Source organism: Cimex lectularius, unplaced genomic scaffold (genome assembly GCF_000648675.2).
Source record: "Cimex lectularius strain Harlan isolate CLEC.00 unplaced genomic scaffold, Clec_2.1 scaffold268, whole genome shotgun sequence".
NCBI lineage: Eukaryota > Metazoa > Arthropoda > Insecta > Hemiptera > Cimicidae > Cimex > Cimex lectularius.
The window spans coordinates 270,280-292,684 of NW_019392848.1; the positions used below are offsets into that span (position 1 = coordinate 270,280).

The following is a 22,405-nucleotide window of genomic DNA, read 5'->3' on the forward strand; positions in this document are numbered from 1 at the left end:
GTTCACCATTTTGTACCAAGTCGTCCGTGTTTGTTGTAGCAAATTAATTTGTATTAATACGGGACGAGAACGAAGAGGAGGGCCGAGCTTACATAGCTTAACAAGTTATCGACCCGGCTTCTAAAAGATTAATTTATTGTTATAATTTGGAGCTATGGATAATTGGATCCTAGGGTCAATAAATTATATCGGGCCGAGTATTTACCTCACTCCCGTCGCAATCGACCACCCTTCGCCTCTTCCGCCACCATCGCCACCGCCAATTTACCCCTCTTCCGAACCCAACTGCCAGATCTGACAAAGCTCCCGAGCATATTTATGGTCATGGGGTTTATCACTTTTTCACCGCTTACTTTCAGCAACGTTTCCAGAAATTGTCTCTTTACAATTTGCTTAATATCAATCCGTTTAACCTCGATTCGGTTTATTAACGCTTTGTTTATATAAAATTCCATGCCTATTCTAAAAAAGTACAATTAAATTATTTGGCCATACTTTATTTTATTATTCCATACTATGGCATAAAGTTGGTGTTGTTTGTTCGTCTGCAATTAGATGACACATGTGCAATCGATTGACACTGATCCTTTAATCCATCTATTCATGCTGATTTACATTCCGCACATAACCTCAATTCTTATGAAGATGACAGGAAGCCGAAACGGGTAGCAGGCTGGCTTTGTTTGACTAGCTTACCTTATTCTACTTTTTGTCGTCTTTTTTTATTTACATTTTTCGAAAATAGTTTTTTTAGAACTATAAGTATAAAACATCACAACACAGCTCTAAGCATGAAATAGGTATCGACCCCACTCCTCCACACAACTTATTTCGAATACTAAAAAAGGATTCATTACCTCGTTAAATTAACACCTCCACTAAGAAGCGATCTCTCAACATCTTAAGAATGAAATAACGGCACAGCTAAAAATTCCAAATTGATTGCCTGAAGGATATGATTACTAAAGTATGTGATGTGTCTGGGAATGTCTAAACTGCCTAATGTCTCAAGGAACACACGACAAGATTACGTTAAAATGGGTTCCGGAACATAGATAGATAGAAAGAAAGAAACGAACTCACCAACCAGCCAAAAAAAAAAAGGCACAGCTCTCACACACACGACAACAAAAACAGGGAGCGTGTGTGCTTAAGTCCAGACTGGAAAAATTGACCTGAAAAAGAAAAAATCAACCACTGGCCACATGTAGTATGAGGCAAGATCATACGATCGATTTAGAAATCTCTCAAAAGGCGAAGGATCTCCGCTCGATCAATAAGCAGGATTTGAGGAAAATTATAGGCTTCTATACCGACCACTGCCCTAGGAACTACCAGCGGAAGAAGATGGGCAAACAAAAGAATCATGCCGACTTGTCAAAGGAATTAGAAACATCAGCACGTATCCTTTGTGAATATGAAGGATTAGCCAATTAAGGAAATTCTCACACCAAAAGAGGTGCGCTAAGAGCCACCGAAGAAAGTGCTTGGGCTTATAAGAAAAAGTGCACTTTAGAGGGTATGGCTATTATTTACAGGGGTTACACAGTAGATCTATATAGGTCGCGGTGGAGGATAGGAGTTTTAAAATCCTTATTCAACCCCCCCCCCCCAAAAAAAAAGAAAATGGTCGTTGGTGACTTTCGTTAGAGGCTTCGAAGGTGTACTTCCCTCTGAACAGTTATTAATCGATTCCTGGGTCAGATTGTAAGTGTAAAAACCGTTTTCAACCTTCATTAATCTGATAGGCAAATACAATATTTCTTAAGTACGTTAAAATCCTAAAGGATTTAGGAATTGCCGTCCATCATGATATCTAAGGTTGGTAGGAGGAAACGTACGAAACCTCTTCCGGAAAACCTGAGGTAAAACGGCCTTTCTGTGGGCGCTGGTGCCATCCTTTTGCTAACGGACGTGCAATGCATGGACGACGGAGAAATGTCAATATTTACTTGATTTTTGTTCGGCTGGTCCTTGGGCTCTATATATACTGTAAAAGTGGTTAGTGTAATAATGGAGTTACTTTCTTTAAACACAATATTTCCTATTATCATTTTTGAACCACATCGTACGATCGGAGTCATGTTTAAGCCGGTAGATTTTAATATTCTTTCTTCTTAAGAGAAAAAAAATTGTGGTTTAAGCAGCATAAGCAAATTAGGAATGGGACTTGCAATATTGCAACAGTGCACGCGACTTAGTTTTGTTTTCATGATAGCTGAGAATTTTTCATGTGTAACATTCTTAAAATCCATCAAGAGTCCATGGTTTTTATCGGGCTACATTTCAGTTAAACTGCTCATGTTTCAACCGGCGTAAGGGGATTTTTTTATTCTTTTGGTTTTAAGATTGTAAGTGATGAATGAGTTTCGCTCTGCAAGGCGTACCCGGGATTTCACAAGAGCATTCAACCTAAATAATTATTTAAAATTGACCTGGCCCAAACTAGAAATATAAGCTGTCATCTGCTCCGTTCACATGTACTCTATTTGTTTAATGTTTAGAAGCAATTAGTGACGAGAAGGACGACGTTTGTTGTCTTAGGACCTCGGGGGATGGCGTTTCCTCTTCCTCCCAGTCTTTCCCGACAGGCAGGTTGAAAAGATACTCGAAGGGCAAAAACGGCCGGTCTCGTCCTGTTTATTTTTATATCCGGTTGACACGGAGACGGATCGAGCTTTGGCAAAGGTCATCCAGTGATTGAACAATAGGCCACAATTAGCTTTGAGCAACTCGCCTAATTAGGGCTAAATGCCAGTTCAAGCAAACTCAGATAATGACCTGATGATTTGAGTGTTAACATTTCTTTTAACATTAATTAATATAACAAGTATACATTTTAATTTAACACAATAAACACCGCAAATATTAGTCGATCAACTTTCAAGTTAGCCAAATCTTTAATATATTCTTCATTTTAATTTAAAAATTACAAGGTTCATGTAAAAAAATTAATCAATTTTACTGACATTATGGTTTTCTGTGTAAATAAAAAACTTTAAATATTGTTGCCGATGCTCTTTTCCATCCCCTTGAAATTTAATAACGTCAAATGCAATAGTAATATGCTACAAAGTGAACAATAATGAGAAGAATTATGGCCAAGTATAACATACAATTAACTTACAATTCGAAACAAGTACAAATAATATTTTTTTCAATTAATTAATCTTGAATTTTCATTTTTGAAAAATGGCAAAAAGGAGCGAAAATTAAAAAAAGGTGGGGTTGAATGGGAAGTTGGTGTCCGAGTGGATCGAGGTCACGGTAGCTGAAGTGGTAGAGCAGCGGCGTATTTAGCGGAAGATCATGGGTTCGAATCCCGCTCGTGACGCTGACTTTTTTATCTCAACCAATTAATCTTAAAGATTAATTAATTGAAAAGAAGTTATTTGGGTAATCGGATCACGAAACCTAACGGATCGAAAAAATATTGTTATAATCCAAAAATGAAGGCGAAGAAGGAAATCGGAATATTAATTATTGGACAGTAAATGTAGTAATTGCTGAATGGCGTCCATTCCAGTGCCTGGAATAACATCAAACCTACAGCTTTTTTCTATATTCAAGAATGTCCAATGTTTCCCAATTTTGGTATAGGAGTTTTAACCGGCCATGGCTTTGGAAAAAGAAAGTGTTCAGTCCTTGAATATATCAACATATAAAAATTGTCCCGGAGTGGCAAATTGCCGCGTAATGAAAAATCTTGTCGCTTGTCCAGCAGGGTCTGCTTGACGAGGCTGAAGGCTCGCTAAAAGGGGAATATTGCACCGTAAGAATCCCCCTGATGTCTTTCCGCAAAGTTTTATATTAAGATTATTATATTAAGATTTATAATTTTAGGTTTTTTTTATTACTACGCCCCAGGATGAAAATGGACACAATTCTTGTCGATTTGGACTTGAGAAAATCCGATTTTCGAGTTTTCACCAAGAGAAAATTACGAACTGTTGCACACGTTTGGGCATTTGGCATAAATTTAAGCCTTTTTCAATATGTGTTAATGAACTCGAAGTTTGGAAGGATGGGCATAGTGTAATCAGGATCTTTTGTCCGACGCTTTCTTTGAAAATCAGCTCGCCGGGCTTTTAAGCTAATAGCAAGAAAACTGGAAAGCCATTGACCGGGTTGTGTTTCCGTATATTTGACAAAGGTTTTAAGTGTTGACTTTGCAGTCAAATTTCACTTTTCAAATACAATTATTTAAATTATGATTGGAAAGAAAAATCTGAAAGACAACATAACCGTGTTTGTAAATTTTAGGTAATCGGAAAAATTAACTTACGTAAAAATACCTAAATCAACACCATTTCTAGAATAGACGCGGCAAAAAAGGGATATATATAAATTAAAATTTCAGAACTTGTTTCAATTCAGAATAAGTTGTTTATTAAGAGCTGTTATCTTGTGTTCAGTACTTACGTGCGGGTAAGTCCTAACACGTGGAAGAATTCTATTATTTGTAATGGTTCAACGGTTGTTATACATCCAAACGCACAGGTGTGTTGAGGTTTCCTCTGCTGTTTTGCAGATTACTACGTGGCCGATGCCAGTCTTTCTTATATGCCCACACGGTGTCTGCAGGGCCCCGTAAAAAACCCTGTTAAGATTTACAGTCTTTCCCTGCTTCCTTTATTGAATTCTGTTGTTTCATTCCTTAAAATTTCACAAAGAGATTCTGGAATTGTTTGCATCGAGTGATTCTCATTGTTTTCTAACTCTTCTCTTCTCAGGTGGTTTTTGATTGTAAGGATCCCTAACCAAAAAGTTTTGGGACGGCCGGTTGTGTAGAAGCTCTTTTTTTAACATCCCTCTACTTGTACATGTCGTGGGACCCAGTAGAGATTGACTTCCATTTTGCATACCTTACTGATTTACACACACGTGTGTTTCTATGTTTAAATTGAATTGAAATACATTTCTCAACTGCGTTGACGCATGCTTGGAAGACTACGGCTGCGGAGTAATTAGGGCGTCCGATTCGTAGTTCTCGGTTGGAATCCCGGCAGAGCCCATGGTTTTCTAATTGATCAAAGTATGACAAATGTAGTGTAAAGTGGTTTGATCATCCGTCCGCGACAACGGGTAGTTGGACGTCAAGCCCTCCTAAAAGACAAGAATTACGTTATTTTTTACTAGACTCCGGTACATGGTCTGAGAACTTATTTTGTGATCAAATGATCGTGCCACCCCAGTATCGTTTAGCATCTTTAAATCATCAGTATATCAACAGATAATCCTTTTTGGATTCGTTTTTGGTTTTGTTTAAATTAAAATATCTTTATGTCATGTCACGGGGCCATTCGTTTCATATCGACTTCAATTAACGTGGATTAAAGTTGATGGTTTTTTTCACTGACGGATCCAGGTCTGAGGATGGAACTGGATCTGCTGTTGTCTGTGAGTCACAAGTATATCGTTTCCGCCTACATCACCATTGCTCTAGTTTTAATGCTGAACTCCTAGCAATACTCAAAGCAATTAACATCATTAATGTGTCCCGTACCACCCTAATTATCTGTTCTGACTCTCTTTCAGCACTCACCACATTAAAAAACACATTCTCCCTTCACCCAGACATCTACAATATTCTTCCAAAGTTAAAGCAATATCAAGAAGTAGGTGTAGAAGTATTATTCAAATGGATCCCAGGCCACGCTGGAATAACTGAAAATGAGAAGGCGGACCTTGGCGAGAGAGGCAGCCTTGAGTGGTATTCCTCACGGAGGGGTCCCCTTCAGTGACCTCTGCTGTCAATTTAGGCGGCTCATCTGGGGGGCATGGAAGTGTGAATGGGGTGCCTGCACAGGAAACAAGCTCCTCGCAATAAAGAAAGACGTAAAGAAATGGGAATCCTCTTCCAGACCCTCCCGAAAAGAAGAAACCCTCCTAACCCGGCTTCGCATTGGCCACTCCCGACTCACCCATAGATTCCTCCTTGAAAGAACTCCTAAACCTATATATCCACTCTGTAAAACTACCATCACAATATCCCACATCCTATCCCTAATAGATGGTCCTTTATACACCTCCAAAAGAACCCTCCATCAGATTCCCAAAGACCTCCAATCCATACTAAGCAACAACTGAACATCAATAAACAAAATTTTTAACTTCTTAAGAGACATCCAACTAATTGATAAAATCTAATATCCTATCCCCTCAACTCTTGTTTCCTTTGCTGGTTCCCCATGTTGGCGGTGTTGTGCGGCTGACTTCTGGCGATGCCCGTGCGGGGCCTCGGGTGCTGGTCGGTCTTGGGCTGGATTGAGGGGTGCCCCCCCGGACTCTGAGGTCAAGGAATCTCCAGCGAGCTTAGAAGACGTGACGATGGTGACTAGACACCGACCCCCTCCTCGATAAAGTCCTGCGCGCAATATTAAGACTAAAAGCATCAGTTGCGAGAGATCCGTGGGGTTCCGTTCCTTCCAGGCCTGGGGCTGCCACTGCGCCGGGGTCTGCGGGGGCCGGGCTGCGCCGTTGACTTGCAAAGACCCAAGGCTTAATGACTAATAAGGTTGCAGCCTTTAATTTATTTAAAAAAAAAGTTTATGGTCTTCAATGAAGTTACAGATTTATGCAAACAATTCTCCGAGCTTTCGCGACATGTAGGCGCATCATCACCTGTATTGATCAAAAATATTGATACATTAAACTTTGGAATTTCACTTTTTTAACAAATTTTTAAAACTTTGATCAAACAATTAAACTGTATTAAATTATTTTTATAAAAAACAGATAACAATATATATTCCCCTTTACTTGCACTGCTGCTAAATTATATATTACATATTTGAGAAAGACGACGATTTTTTATAAATTTAATACAGTTTGATTGTTTCATAAAAGTTTTATAAATTTGTTAAAAAATGTAATTCCAAAGTTTAATGTATCGATGTTTTTGATCAATACAGGCAATTGTTTGCATAAATGTGTAACTTCATTCAAGTCCATACACCTGATCCTCTGCAACATTGAAAAAACTTGTCGATCCACTCTATAACGTGCTTTTGTTCTTGAATTTTAATGATAATTATTTTCCTTAATAATGTTTTTGCCCGTGGAGAGTCCTTTTATTTTCTTCGTACTCCGTACATTTATGAAGACTCAATAATTTAATTGTTTTTATTTTTGTCGCTCCTTTTTTTACTGCTGGGTTAATGTGCGCCTTGTTCATTTGTTTGAAAAACTTAGGGGGTGAATGAAAAAGGGGTGCTAGCTAGCACATTTTTGATTATGCTAGCAATTTAAGATGCTACTTTGTCGTTCAAATGGCATATTATTACATATGGAAATTCCCATACCATTTTTTAAGATATTACAAGTGGTTTCCTTTTTGCAGGATAAAACGTCACTATTGTTTGTAGCGTAATATTATCTTAATGGCCAAATCAAGTGCCTTTTTAATTACACCCTGTCCCTTAATTTGGCAAGTTTTTCTCTTTGAAAATGTTGCAATTTCAAATCAAGAAAGCTAGTGTGAGGCGCAACGAGCGAGAATAATCCTCATTGGGAAAGAGTCACGAAAATTGGGGGTGAACCGGCTCTAATGAAGGACAACTAAGGGGCTCGTTAATTTCCTTAATTATATTTGTACGAGCCCCTAAGGCGCTCCCTTCGTTTACTACATCCCCTCTCGGCTGTCTAATGACAAAAGGCGAAGAGATACTCGTCTCTTCGTCCAATTTCGGAGGCGACATTAGAAAATAATTTACTCAATAATCGACAATTTCGGAGATATTTAATGAGTTTTTCTAATGCAACCTGAAAACACACGTACAAACAGCAAACACCCTAATTGTTGCTTTTTAAAGAGGAAAACGTCTCGTCAAGAATGATCGGAATCGACCAAACGTAGGTTCACCGGGCGCTGACCCCAGGAAGAAATGTCACAAAAATTGAATTGCTAAAATTAGCTTTCAAACTGCTTATAAATCAACATCAAGACTAATAAAGAATTTTATTTAATCAAAAAAGGATTATACTTTACATTACAGGGCATATCTTTTTCGTCTTTAGTCTATGAAAAACGCAAATTCTTGCAATTCACTGCAATAATAAAACTTCATTGCGGTGGCTATTCGTTCGTCATTTATATGTTAATTTCTTGGCCTTATCGATTTAAGTTGATTGCACAATACAACGTTAACAAATTTTAATTTCTGCACTGGGCCTGATTTTATTGCCTTACTCTCCCGAACGAATCCTATCAAGCATCCGACATGGTGGATTCAAGTTTTTCGTTCATACCCTAAAATGTGACACTCCAAAAAAAGTGGAAATGGCCTTCTACTAAATCAAGTTCCATGTTGAGCATTTCCTGCGTGGCTTATCTCTGAAATTCTACATACCTCATTTCAGTTTGAAAATCAAACTAATGTGTGGTGATTAGTGACTGTTGATCGACANAGACATTTTTGTATAAGGCGTCGGCTTCTTTGAGGTGAAAAGAACTTCAAAATAGCTTTCAAAAATTATAAAACATTTCCAACACTTTTTTCCTAAATTAAAGATCCCACACCAATAACAAATAAATCTGACGTAATTTACAAGATCAATTGTCTAAAATGTCCGGCAACTTACATTGGTCTTACATCCCAATATCTGGACAAGACAGTAAAGCAACATATCTATATTGCAAAAAACCTAAGCAAAATCCTACAGCACTCGCTACCCACCATCTGGAACACCAAGACAATTTCGACTTCAAAAATTCAAAAGTATTACACACAGAACATAACAAACAAACGCAATTTCTTAGAAATGGTTTATATCAACAGAGATAAACCCAGCATCAAAATCGCACTGGCACTCTCAACACGACACGCAAAAATGGCACAATTACACAGAAGACAAACACTTTGAGTGAGAAGAAATACTTTGATTGAATATATAAAAAATATATTTTCCATTGTATAAATTCACTTTTCCACATCCAAAATGTAATTGTTATATGTAAACAATGTTTGTAAATCCCAGGCCCTGAAGATGATCTCAATAAAGATCGAAACGTTGGCACGATAAAGAAAATGTTTTTCTGAAACCTACATCACACCAGACCGCATCTCACGATTTCTAAATAAAAATCAAACTAATATTAGTCAATCTACTTTCATTTTGAAAATAAAAATTCAGACTTGTTTTAAATAGACAACATTTACATAGATCCACTCGAACCAGTCCATAGATCTTCTTGTGCCCACAACTTGTATCAATGCATTAACGACTTCAAACATGGAAATCACTGAAATAAATTTATTTGAAAAAAAAAGTTTCCATGTTATATTTAAGTTTTTCGCCCATCTACCATTGTGTTATTTCTTCATGAGATCTTCATGGTAATGAACCTGCAACAAACAACAACTAATTGTTAGATTGATTTTTAATGTAAAATAAGTATCATGCCGATATAAAAATTATTGAAATAATTCGATGTGTGTAAATTTCACTTAAGTTATTAATTCACTACTTTCGTGGGCCGCTTGACCAATTAGTACATGACAATTAATTAAGGTTTTTAGTTGAGATGAAAAAAAGTTAATGGCACGAGAGGGATTCGAACCCACGACCTTCGGCTAGATACGCCGCTGCTCTACCACCCCCATTTCAATTGTCGTCGAGAATCCAAACCGATTACACGACATTTGAAAACTGGCAAAAGGAGGGATAACTCATAAGGTCGGGTTGAGATAGGAAGTTGATGTCCGAGTGGATCGAGGTCACGATAGCTCAGGTGATAGAGCAGCGGCGTATATAGCCGAAGATCGTGGGTTCGAATCCCTCTCGTGCCATTAACTTTTTTTCATCTCAACTAAAAACCTTAATTAACTTTCACTTAATTTTAAAAAAACGCTAGTCATATCTAGCCTAGTAAGATGCAAAATCATCAATAAGAATTGACTAAAGAAAATTCATTTGATTTCGGCACTCTTTTCCACCCCTTCAGCATAGATTCCCTATCCCCCTGGATTGTAATTAGTATAACGAAAAACAGGCCATTTAAAATCAATCCGATTATCTAGAATCGAATCGAACATTATCTCAAAAGACTGTTGATACTAATATCAAGGAATTTTAAATTACACCGTTGATTAAACTTGTGCTATTGTCGGTGTAATTATTTACACGGTTTAATTAAAAATAAAAAGCCAGGCACTCTTTATACAAAGGTAAATGACTTGAAGAGGCGAAATTTTTTGATTTGCTATGTAACTTTTTTGCGGTGTCCTGCTGGGGGAACACGTTTTGCCAGTTGATTAAACCGGGATGGTCGATGGGGTTCCCCCATGGAGTATGGTGATGAAACGATCCGGGGAGGAAAACTCCCTTTATCCCAATCCATGAATGTCTTACAGAATTACACTGTTGGACGCCTTCGTTTGGGACAAAAATCTGCTGCTGCGCGTGTTTGAAAACGGTTAAAATAGCGATTTTTCCATGCTATTATTATGTATTTAAAAAAGTTCAAAATATATTTTACATAACTTTTACATCCAAAAAAATATGTTGAACCGTGTAAATTTTCAATTTTTCGTAGTTCTTTTCCCTCTCGATTAGACGCGGTTCCATTTTGGTAATAACTAATCTCAAACTAATCCGAGAATCAGATCTGGTTGGTTGAACTTTGTTTGTAAACACATCCCGACGTGTTCAACGCAGCCAAGGTTCCAATTTAAAGGGAAACACCAAACAAAGAAAATAATTTTTTATTTCACAACTCGAAAACATTACTGAGGAAACAAGCCAGATACAATGTTCTGTTGCGCATCATTGTTCAGAAATGTTGTTTACAGTCTGGATTAGGCTTAATGCCAGCGATTGTTACAAACTCCTGGAAAAATAATAACCTAGCTTTGATAAAACTCGTTTTAACATTGATTTGTTCATTCACTATTTTAATATTTTATTTATTTTATATGTTTAATATTTATTTTATTATTTTTATGGGACCGCGGTAGCCGAGGGGTTAGCGTGAGAGACTCTCGAATCATAGACCCCGCGGTCGTCGGTTCGATTCTCACTGTCGCCTCTGGCCTTTTTTTCACGATTCACCTCCCCCCCCCCAATCGTCTCCTTGGCTAAGATGCGTCGATCATAAGGCCATAAAAAAAATGTTAATTTGTACTTAAGTCATTTACTTAGCATTGAAAACCTTTTGTATAATTTAACCTGATCTGTGCTAACCATGTTAATCATATTAAGCATGTCATGGTCTAGAAATCTCCAGTCCCATTTCATCAGTCCTCAGTCTTAATTTACGTTTGTCAATACAAATTAATCGCTTATTAATACGGAAAAAGATCTTAGAAAATTTATAAAAAACCTTCCTAGACCCGGAAGATCGTTTAAGGCATTGAAATCTAGATTTTATGCGTCGTCCTAATGGAATGATAACAAATTTAACACGACACAATGGTTGCGACAAAATCTATTTGTGTAAAAGATGTGTCATTTGCAAGGTGACACTCACTTTTCTTGAAAACGAAGGGTGATAGGACAAAAGTTGAAATATCTAATAGGTACCTCCTTTATCTCTTCCTATCATCTAAAATAAGTGGTCTAAACAATTTTTTACTCACAAATAAGAACGCTTAAGTTTTGATCCCATTTCAAAAAAAATTTGAGACTTCAAACACTTCCAGTGTTGTTCTATGGCCAATTAATTGTCCTTGTTAATCACTTGCTTTATCTGCTCTTAAATTCTATAAATTGGGACGCAACAGACCAGAAATATTGATCAGTTAATCGAGAATTTGTCCATTAACATACATGCCATAAAAGTAATCTTTGGTTTGTTAGCCGCAAGCCAACGAGAGAAATCCTATATGATTGAACTCCATAAGTTTTAGAACTTGGTGCACACTGCCTTTAGAAATACCTAGTACATTCATTGCGTTTCTTAAAGATGAATTATGATTTTCTTTCATAGACATCAAAACAGATGTCATGTCCCATTATTTGATGAATTTATTTTAGACGATTTATTATGAGTGAACAAATAATTTCAAAATGAACTTTAAACGAATTATAACAATGACTTAACTTTGAAACAAAAATATATTCCTTGTATTAGTAATAAATTATATTTAAATACAAATGAATTTAACCCTTTTTGAAATAAAATTTTTTCTTTGCAAATTAATATTTATAGACAGCCTAGATTAAGGAAAGGGACTTACCCACGGAGACTGGAACATTTTTTGTTTGGTTTTTAATTTATTTTATAGGCAACAAGGATGATTTTTACAGTTAAGTTTGTTATTTATTAAATCCATTGAATTTCGTAGTCCGATTTACCAAAACATTTCTTTCAATTAATTAATCTTTATGTAATGTTTGTTTGAAATGAAAAAGATAGTGCTACGAGCGGGATTCGAACCTGAGACCTTCGGCTAAACACGCCGGTGCTCTTACCACTTTTGCTATCGTCACTTCGATCCTCTCGGACACCAACTTTCCATCTCAATCTACCTTTCGATTTTGCCCTCCTTTTTGCCATTTTTCATTTCATCCAAAACCTTACATAAAGATTAATTCATTGAAAGAAGTTATTTGGTCAATCGGACCACGAATTATACTAGATTTAATAAGTAAAACAAAATACATCTTCGCTAAACCTCTCCGTGCCCATTTCATTCGTCGCCGAGAATCGAATCATGGTTACACGACATTTAAAAAACGGCGAAAAGGAGGGTAAATTCGAAAGATAGGTTGAGATGTAAAAGTTATAAAAATAGCAAAAAGAAGGAAAATTCGAAAGGTTGTAGGTTGAAATGGGGAGTTATCGAAGTCACGATAGCATAGGTCAAGTGGTAGAGCAGTGGCGTATTTGGCCGAAGGACATGGGTTCGAATCCCGCTCGTGGCACTAACTTTTTCATTTCAACCAAAAGCTTAAGTAAAGAATAATTATTTGGAAATCGTGAGATGCGGTCTGGCGTGACGTAGGTTATAGAAAAACATTTTCTTTATCGTGCCTACGTTTCGATCTTTATTTAGATCATCTTCATGGCTCGAAGTGTTTGTTTTCCGTGTAGATGTGTCATTGTTGCGTGTCGTGTTGAGAGTATTGATATCATCTTCAGGGCTCACGATCTTCAAATAATTATTGGCTAACGGTCACTAAACACCACACATTCTTACATAAAGATTTGTTATATTGTTAAAAACTAGAACTAGAACAAACCTGTTTAATAATTTAACACTGTGACTAAATACCTGTAAGTTGTCAAGCATCTGAGATGTATGTATGTACGTGTACGAAAATTAATGTAAGAATGTCCCCTGTAGACTCTGTAGAAGACGAAATATATTGTCACAAGCACAGCGTTGGTTGCTAAAATTAGATTAAATTTTGTACGATCATTACGTCAAATGATTTGAAAATATCGCTGGTTTGTGGGTCTTTTGATGTTGTTTGTTCATGTTGTAGGGTGGAGGTGAAACCCTAGATCGTGTTCTACTACGTTTCCTCCGGTTCCTTCTTTCCAATCAGGGCGGATTGTCTCATCGCCGGTCGAATGCAAATTTCCAGGAAAAACGGATCACCGCCGAGGGTCTGAGAATAGGGGTGAACCGGTCGGCCTGCCGACCCCCCGGCGTTCTCGGCCGAAGGAGAGAGGGGCCGGCCTCGTTACAAATTCTATTTATGTTTCCCTCAGCAGGGCCGCAGAAGGAATTAAAACCCCGACCAATTTACCGCACCCCCTCCCACAAAGGCCGGCCCCTCCTCGGTTAACAGAGAAAAATAATTGCCTTCATTGTATTATATAAATTGAGTTTGGGAACAATCATGGGAAGCGTGGTGGCCGGTTCCATTTCACCCTCCCCGGCCCCAGGCCTGAAACTAATTTCAATCCTGAATTATGTGTCGGCTCAGACGGCGGCCGGGGGCGAAAGATTGTCCGTCCTCTATGTATTTTTCCTATAAATGCGACCGCCAAAACTGGCCCTGCTGCAGGTCAAATCTCGAAATCTCGTCCGTAATTAATATCGATCACCGACAGCCGGTCGGCGTTAAGCTTTTGATGGCGGGAACCCCCCCCCCATGTGAAATGAGATTAGAAGCGATATTCTCCATAAACAGGGAATATGTATTCAAGATAACATTGTTCGAGGAGACATTATAAGGATCACCAATGGGGCTGTTGTCGCTCCCCAGGATCAATGAATCATGAAACCCTGTCTGATAGTTTTTTTTCACTCTCCTTGCTTTAAGGTTTATTCCATTTTTACGTTTTACGATTATTTTAAAACGCAATATCACATCCACAAGAATGAATTTACTAAAACTGATCGATCCAATTAAAAAATTGTTTATATTTCTTGTAGAAAGATGTCTCCTTTTGGCAACAAATCTAATGCTGTACACAACAACAATCTTTTCACGTTATATTTCAATTACCCCTCTATACATTAAACTGTTTAGTTTGATGAATTATTCTTTAGTACGAATGTCAACACATTTTAACCCTCTTCCTAACAAAAACGTTTGTTTACCTCAGTAGGATTTCGTTACTTGGGAATAATTCAAGCTTTAGGAAGGTATCAATGCTTGATTTCTTTTGACGAGTATAAACTCGGTCGGGCGGTGTCCAAACGGCCAGAATTATCAGGCCCTATGGCAAGGGGGGTTTGAGGGAGAGCACTTTTCAAAAATGTTTTATAAAATTTCGAGAGGGAAATTTTAGTCTTGAACACAATAAGTGTCTTGACATACTAGGCGTCTAAACGCTAGACGCAAGTAACAGCGTCCGAATTGAAAATCGCTGACTGTGTACATTACATGTGTGAAGACATACTGGGTGGACGTCTAAACTTTTGACGCCTTTTGTTGGCGGGTGAGCGTCTAGCTAGACGCACGGAATCTCAGCGACAGTCTTTTGAGGTGGGAGAACGCCTAGGGTCATCAAACACGAAAAGCGATTTTTTAGACGCGGTTTTAGATGTCTAGCGTTTAGACACCCAGTATGTCATGGGCCTAAAGGTCGTGGAAGGATTTCTTCTCTAGGTAATGATGTTCTGCGAGCTTTGGTCCCACAGAACACCTCGAGAACTTACAGTTCGCAAATCGACCGTTGCTGATCAACTTTAGGCACTTGGAAAGGTGAAATAGCTTGAAAGTTGGATGCCTTATGCATTAAACGACCGCCAAAAAAATCAAGGTTATGATGTTTGCTCATACTTTCCTTAGACGAATCTTTCCTGGATAGAATTGTTCTTGGAATGAATTAGATTCTCTTCGTTAACAGCAGACGTTCTGGACCGTGGCTTGACAAAGGTGAATCAGCAGCACATTTTCCCAAGTCCCAACACTTCAAAAAAATGTGATAAATCTTCGGCGGGCTTCATTTGGGCTGATTTACGACAGCTTCTTGAATCCTGGCGAAACAATTAATGACGAAATATATTGCTCTAAAATTGAAGCAAATGGGCAAGAAAGTGGCATTATTGGAGTCATCTTTGGTCAATCGGACACCGGTCAATTCTGTTACACGCCAACGCTCGGCCCCATGTCTCACATGTGACAACACGAAAACTGTTGCATGTTGGTTATGAGGTTCTGCCGACTCCCATTTTTTTCAGAAACCTGGCCGACGTTTTACAACATAAAAAATGTATTGACGAAAAGTCGTTAGAAAATGCGTTTGCAGCATTTTTTAATAATAAATCCCAAAATTCTGTTCAGAGGGTATAGAGAAGTTGCCACCAAATGGGGAGAAGTGCATTGAGAGTTATGGAAATTTAAAATCATTTATTTGTTTTTATTTCATAATCATAAACATGCATTATTTTCCGGACAACGCAATAGTTATTTTTCTTTTCTATATTTCCAACGACATAGAAAAGTTTTAATAAATATATGTACAACAAGGTATAAGTGGCCTGAAAGGATTAAACTGCGACCGAAATGATTTATTTATGAATGTATTGATTCTGATCTTTTTTTAATATTTGCAAGATGCTATAAGAGGTAAAATGGCGTAAATAACTTGAACGATGGTCGCTCAGTGGTGCCATCGTTACAGTTTCTCAGTCGACATTCCTGGCAATTGAAACCAGCTACCCAGTTGATCGTGGAACACCGCCTCAACTGGTTAGCTCGTAAGAAGGGTAAAACGATGCAGACCATGTATTTATTAATGGATAAGAGTGAAGAGATAATCTGGGATGGAATTTAAACGATGTGGATTTGGCAAGGTCTAGGACATTCGGTGGGGTGTATAAATGGGTGTGAACGGTTTGATTCATTAGGTAGAAGAGGGTCGTTTACTATTGTATGGAGGACCGTGGTTTGGAATGATCGAACGCGATAATAGTTATGGCTATTCTTTTGGAGGTTTAGTCCATAAGTACGTAATGGTGCAAGCTTTGCTTTAAATTTAGTACGACTACAGCAGACGTCCGATCATATTATCTTTGTGTACATTCTGCACGTTTAACCGGAGTGTGTGCTTTCCTGTTTAATCGTCCAAGTACAATTCTATGTAGGGTACGTGTTTGTAGTGGGAGTAGTGTTGAGGATAATTGAGAAAATATTTTTCAATTCAAGCTGATTTGTATGCATCTGCCATGATTCCCATGTAAATATTAATTCGATTATGTTTCGTGGTCCGATTGACCAAATAAATTGTTTTCAATTAATTAATAGTCACGATAGCTCAAGTGGTAGAGCAGCGGCGTATTTAGCCGAAGGTCGTGGGTTCGAATCCCCCTCATGACACTGACTGTTCGATTTCATCTAAAACCTTACTTAAAGATTAAATAATTGAAAAGTAAATATTAATATTATAGATGTAATGAAACATTGACAAACGTTTACTCTTGCTGTGTCTGATAGAATAAATATGCTTTTTTCTTTTAAAAATCCTATTAAACAAAAAAGTCCTATAAAAATCATGGAAACGAGTATCCGTCAAACCTCGCATGTATAATTTTACGTCTGAGCAACAAGGTGCTGAGAAACATGCAGATAAACGCTATCATTTACGACGCGCTTATCAGTCTTGAATTCTACCTTTCCCAGAATAACCAACAAATGCGAAAGTGTTGAAAATTTTGCAGTGTTGGCAGTGCCGAACGATAAATACAGCCAACGTGTGGCAAAAAGAACAGGGCTTCAGAGTTCTTATGTTTGGATACTTGGTAAATAATTTTGATTTGATTTATTTAAAATTGGTGAAAATTAAAAGATAACACTGCTATTTAGTAAATTCCAGGATATATTTGTATTTATGATAAAGATAATTCTCAAAAGAGTGTTAAATCATGAAATAATTGTGTGATTTCTTCTTGAAGTGTAAGCTGTGAAGTTTTACTTTGGTCGTGTACGCTTATCCTCCGTGTTTTGGACTTTATTTCTCCATATTTAATAATGCAGATGAGTCTGTTCTATTTTTATTTTGCTTCGTTATAACTGATTCTTTCCCGCCTGTTAATGCACCATTATGACTTATCATCACTCTTGGTTTAGAAATGTGTGGTGTTTAGTAACCTTCAGTCGATAATTATTCAGAAATTGTGAGATGCGGTCTGATGTGATGTAGGTTTCAGAAAAACATTTTCTTTATCGTGCCAACGTTTCAAACTTTATTGAGATCATCTTCAGGGCCTGGGATTTACAAACATTGTTTAAATTTAACAAATACATGTAGGATATGGAAAATTGGATTATGTTGGCACGATAAAGAAAATATTTTTCTGAAACCTGCATCACACCAAGACCGCATCTCACGATTTCTGAATAATTACTCTTGATACTCATTATTTTTGTCGTCAACTGCGGTTAAATTTTGTAAAACCACGTCACGGAACTTAAAACCTACAAATAGGCTTAAGATTTTATAAAAAGGCCTCAATAACAAAGAATTACAATAGTTTATAGCTGTTATTGAAAAAGAATGAAGCAAAGTAAAAACTGCAGACCTAGCATTTAAGATTATCTCGAATTCATTATAAGTTTAATTTTTTTGAAAAAAGGATGGATCTACACCACAATTTCAAATAATTAAAACAAGTATCACTAATCAGTAATATCTGCGAATGCCCGTTTTTTCGGCCATTCTAGTTTGAAATTGTAGGAAATTGGCCACCATAACAAAACGTTAACAGGGTGTTGTTAAAGTTGTAAAATGTTTAAAAAAATGCAGAAACAAATTTACCATTAAAGAACATTTTTAATTGATTATTAGTTTGCAAAATGCCCGGTTCTATGAAGGATTTCCGAGTATATTTGTACCGAATGTGACGATTCGTCTGTGGTAAAAAAGCCGCCAAATTATATGTATTAGTATCATAAAGTTATGTTGTTTTCGAGGGATGCATCGAAGCAAGTGTTATTTGAAAGGGAAAAAGACAATAATGCTAATCAAATTCACCTCGAATTTATTTTAAGGGTTTGAATTAATGAGTGCCCGCAGTGGGAATAAAGTTGAAAGCGACTATTGTCCGGGCTGGACTTTTTTAAACGCCTTTTGAATTTAGGTTATCATGAAAATAACCCTGATTATAATAACAATGAAAATAACTATGATAATGTAAATTAAATAGGAGAAGCGGTGCATTTTTTTATTGTATCCCCACTCTTCTTTTTTATTTACACCTGTAAATGAAGAACCCCCCCAGGCATTAGTGCTCGCGTTATGGTGACGTTCACATGACGGGGCCGCTGCTGTTGGGAATTATTCTAGACGAATCAGGTATTTTTCTCCAGAAGTGTTTTATCAATTTTCACTTTTTCCCCCTCGGAACGTTCTCTTTCCGACTTTGTTTCTGAATAAATGGCTGATTACGTTCGTAATTAACTAGCGTTTCCTTTTCGTGCAGTATCGCCGATTCCGTGCGACACGCTCCCAAGCGGGTTCCGAGACCGAATCACTTTCTACTAATAACGAAATGCAAATTTTCATTCAAGACGAAAATATCGGAGTCGGGTGAACAATTTTCTCTTATTCGTACTTAAGTGGGGAATCGCCCTTCGTTCCACGGGTCGTTGTTCAGACCGTTTAAGCCCGATGACAACAGGAAATGTCGTTCCAATAAAAATCCATTAAAACCTTATCTAAGGGGAAAAACATTTACTGGGTTATCAACACCTAAGAACAAGTTTAAGAATTTAAGAACTAACTTTGTACGCACATAAGCAGTTTTTATGTTTTAAATAATTTGTAACAACTCATCATCATGACAGATTTTTAAATGAAACACTACCATTTTCATGAAAGATTTTTAGCAAAAATTTCATCCTCCGTATCTGCGTTTCCAAAGTGGCCATCTAACAAATATTGTCCGAATATAATTTAAATATAATGTGGATTAATTAATGTTTGAAAGCTCCGTTGATAATAATAGGAAATTATTTTTTAATAGTAATAAATGATTATTCGGAATCGTGAGATGTGGTCTGGTCTGACGTAGGTTTTAGAAAACCATTTTATTTACCGTGCCAACGTTTCGATTTATTGAGATCATCTTCAGTGCTCAGTGTTTGTTTTCCGTGTAGATGTGCCATTCTTGACTGTCGTGTTGAGAGTGCCAGTGAGATATTCTTAATAATAATATTTGAATTCTTAATAATCAACACGACACACAAGAATGAGAAACACTGAGCACTGAAGATGATCTCAATAAAGATCGAAACGTAGCACGATAAAGAAAATGTTTTTTTAAAACCTACGTCACACCAGACCGCATCTCACTATCTCCGAATAATCATAGTTGAAAATATATAATTTTATTCTATTTTTCGATTATTATTAAACATATGGCCTTAGTATATCAATGATAAAAATTCTACAAAAGTAGAATATACAATAGTAGTACATAGTAATAGTACACTATAGAATACAAAAGTTGTAGTGTAACATAATTAGTAGACTAATGTCTTTAAAGATATTTTATATTAGTATAATGAAAATGTTCAATAAACTAGGGGCTTGTTTATGATTATTACAGTATTATTACATTTCCAGCGTAAAAATTATTAATTAAATCACAGATTTAACGTGAATTAATATTAATATAATTGAATTAATTAAGGTTTTTAGTTGAGATGAAAAAGTCAGTGTCACGAGCGGGATTCGAACCCACGACCTTCGGCTAAATACGCCGGTGATCTACCACTTGAGCTATCGTGACTTCGATCCGCTCGGACACTAACTTCCCATCTCAACCCCACCTTTTTGAATTTTCTTCTTGAATCTTTCTGGCAAAAAGGAGGGACAATTCAAAAAGGTGGGGTTGAGATGGGAAGTTAGTGTCCGGGTGGATCGAAGTCACTATAGCTCAGGTGGTAGAGCAGCGGCGTATCTAGCCGAGGTTCGTGGGTTCGAATCCCGCTCGTGACACTGACTTTTTCATGTCAACTAAAAACCTTAATTAATATTTAATTATATAATTAATATTAATATAATTAGACAATTAATTTAATTAATATTTAAAAGCAGAACATTTCCTTTGATGAGTTTCAGCTGTCTTGAGCATGCTATATATTTCAGAAAGGTGCGGTTTTCTAGTCATAACGGCCTTAGGGAATTAAGAAATAAAGGGGAAAAAATAAAAATTAGGCTTTAATGCGTTTTTTCTTAATTCTCTTAGAGAGAGCCACCCCGTACCACCGTCTTTGCCATCCCTCCTCCTCTGTTAATCCGCTCTGTTGCAGTTAATTAGAAATTGGACACCACCAACCGTTATTAATTAAACTCGGAGGAAAAAATGTTTGGCCCGAGAATGGGGAAAAGCCAAGGGGGTAGGAGTTGTTAAACCCATTCCGCGATACCCCCGGCTCATTTGTCTTTAATCAATTCGGCCAAAAACTGATTACACAATGAATATTTCACGCAAGTTATTTTCCAGCATCCCTCCTTAATATAACTCGCCACCATCAAAATATTCAGTTTTATAAATCGCGATTAAGATTGAAATTTCCCTCTTTCTGAATTTCTGTCGAATTTTTAGTTTCAATTTTAAACATCCAAAATAATTCTTTTGATCGATTTTATATATTTTTATTGTGTTATTATTTAATGTACAATGTATTTTATCGACTTTTTAAAATTAATAACTAAAATAATTTAAATTGTGACGTACTAGTTCATTTCGGCATGAGATAGTAGTTTGGCCATATCCATTGCGGTCTCGCCGAATCGTTCAGACACGTAAATTTTTGGATTTATGACAAGGCTGAGTTTAATAAATTATCTCATAATTTGTAATTTGCTACCTGTATGAAAAAATTGCTTAGCTAAGTCTAAGTGAACGGACGGTTTGGTCCGCTTAGTCTCGCTATTCGTTCTAAATATAAGATATCTGACAGGATGGTTGAACTAAAAAATCATAAACTAATAGTTCAACTCATTGAACAAATGAACAAAATATCTCACTTTTTTAAATGTATAAATAACGCTAAAATGGTATGCGTGTCGCTGAATTAGTAATAACGTCTGATCCACCTCTTCTCATCATTTGTTCATGTTGTTAGCACCGAGTTTTGAGCGATACTTGCTGAATTTTTCTATTTGAAAACTTTCTTTTTATAATATGTATGCCGCAGATTAGGCACCAAATCTGAAATATTTCTTACCAGGCCTTTCAGACCAAAGCTGTTCGTTCAGGTCTCGATGCCACTGACCTGGTAGGGTTACTATCGATTGATTATGGATTATCACGGATCTTTCTTAAAAATCTTCCTGTTTCTGGCGACTAGTGCAACACAGACTAAGTGCCGAAACACCAAATGGTATATGAGTCACTGAACTGACGACCAGGTCCGCCTAGTCGCGCTGTTAATTCTTGATATACCGATATCAGGCAGACCAGGATGGTCGAGATCGGCAAAAACAACGAAAAACCATAAACTAATGGCTCGTCTCATTGTAAAACACAACAAAATATCTCAATTTTTGCATGTTTAGATAAGGAGTAAAATGGTATGAGAGTCACTAAACTGGTAAAATGGCACCTGATCCGTCTATTGTCATAATCTGTTCTTGGTAATCATCTGTGCTATACTTATACCTATAAAACTTTCTTGTTATGGGTACTACTTCTTCAGATTAGGCATCAAATTTGGAATAATTCCTAAATGCACCTTGCAGCCCAAATTTGGTCGGCCTATTCTCGCGATTTGTTTTTAGCAGGTCGTAACGACCTTTTTGTAATTTTCGCCCAAAATATTTCGCATTTCTTCTAAAATTTACTTTTTATAGTTACATCTCTGTAGTAGTTATTTTGGACATGGGTAATCAGACAGCGTCTAAATGCTGAATTAAAAAAGTTGATCGATTCTCAATTTCTTTTATAATATTTTTTTCAGCTTTTTGGTCTCTCCGCGTCAATGAAATCGTTTTCTAACAATTTTTTACGCGTGAAAAATCATAAATCAAGGTGATTTTCACAAACTGTTAAGG

General features: G+C 36.9%; 1 protein-coding gene across 5 annotated transcripts in view; it reads left to right on the plus strand.

Moving 5' to 3' along the window:
* Positions 1–22,405, plus strand: part of LOC106662035 (LIM domain only protein 3-like) — a 156,785-nt gene that overhangs the window by 20,207 nt on the left and 114,173 nt on the right. The window contains exon 1 of one of the 5 annotated variants that reach the window (XM_024228675.1): positions 18,644–18,697. The exons of the other annotated variants lie outside the window; for them this stretch is intronic. Coding sequence (XP_024084443.1) covers positions 18,655–18,697 — 43 coding nt within the window. The 5' untranslated portion in view covers positions 18,644–18,654. Of the gene's footprint in view, positions 1–18,643; positions 18,698–22,405 lie in introns of those variants that run through there. 5 annotated transcript variants of the gene reach the window in all.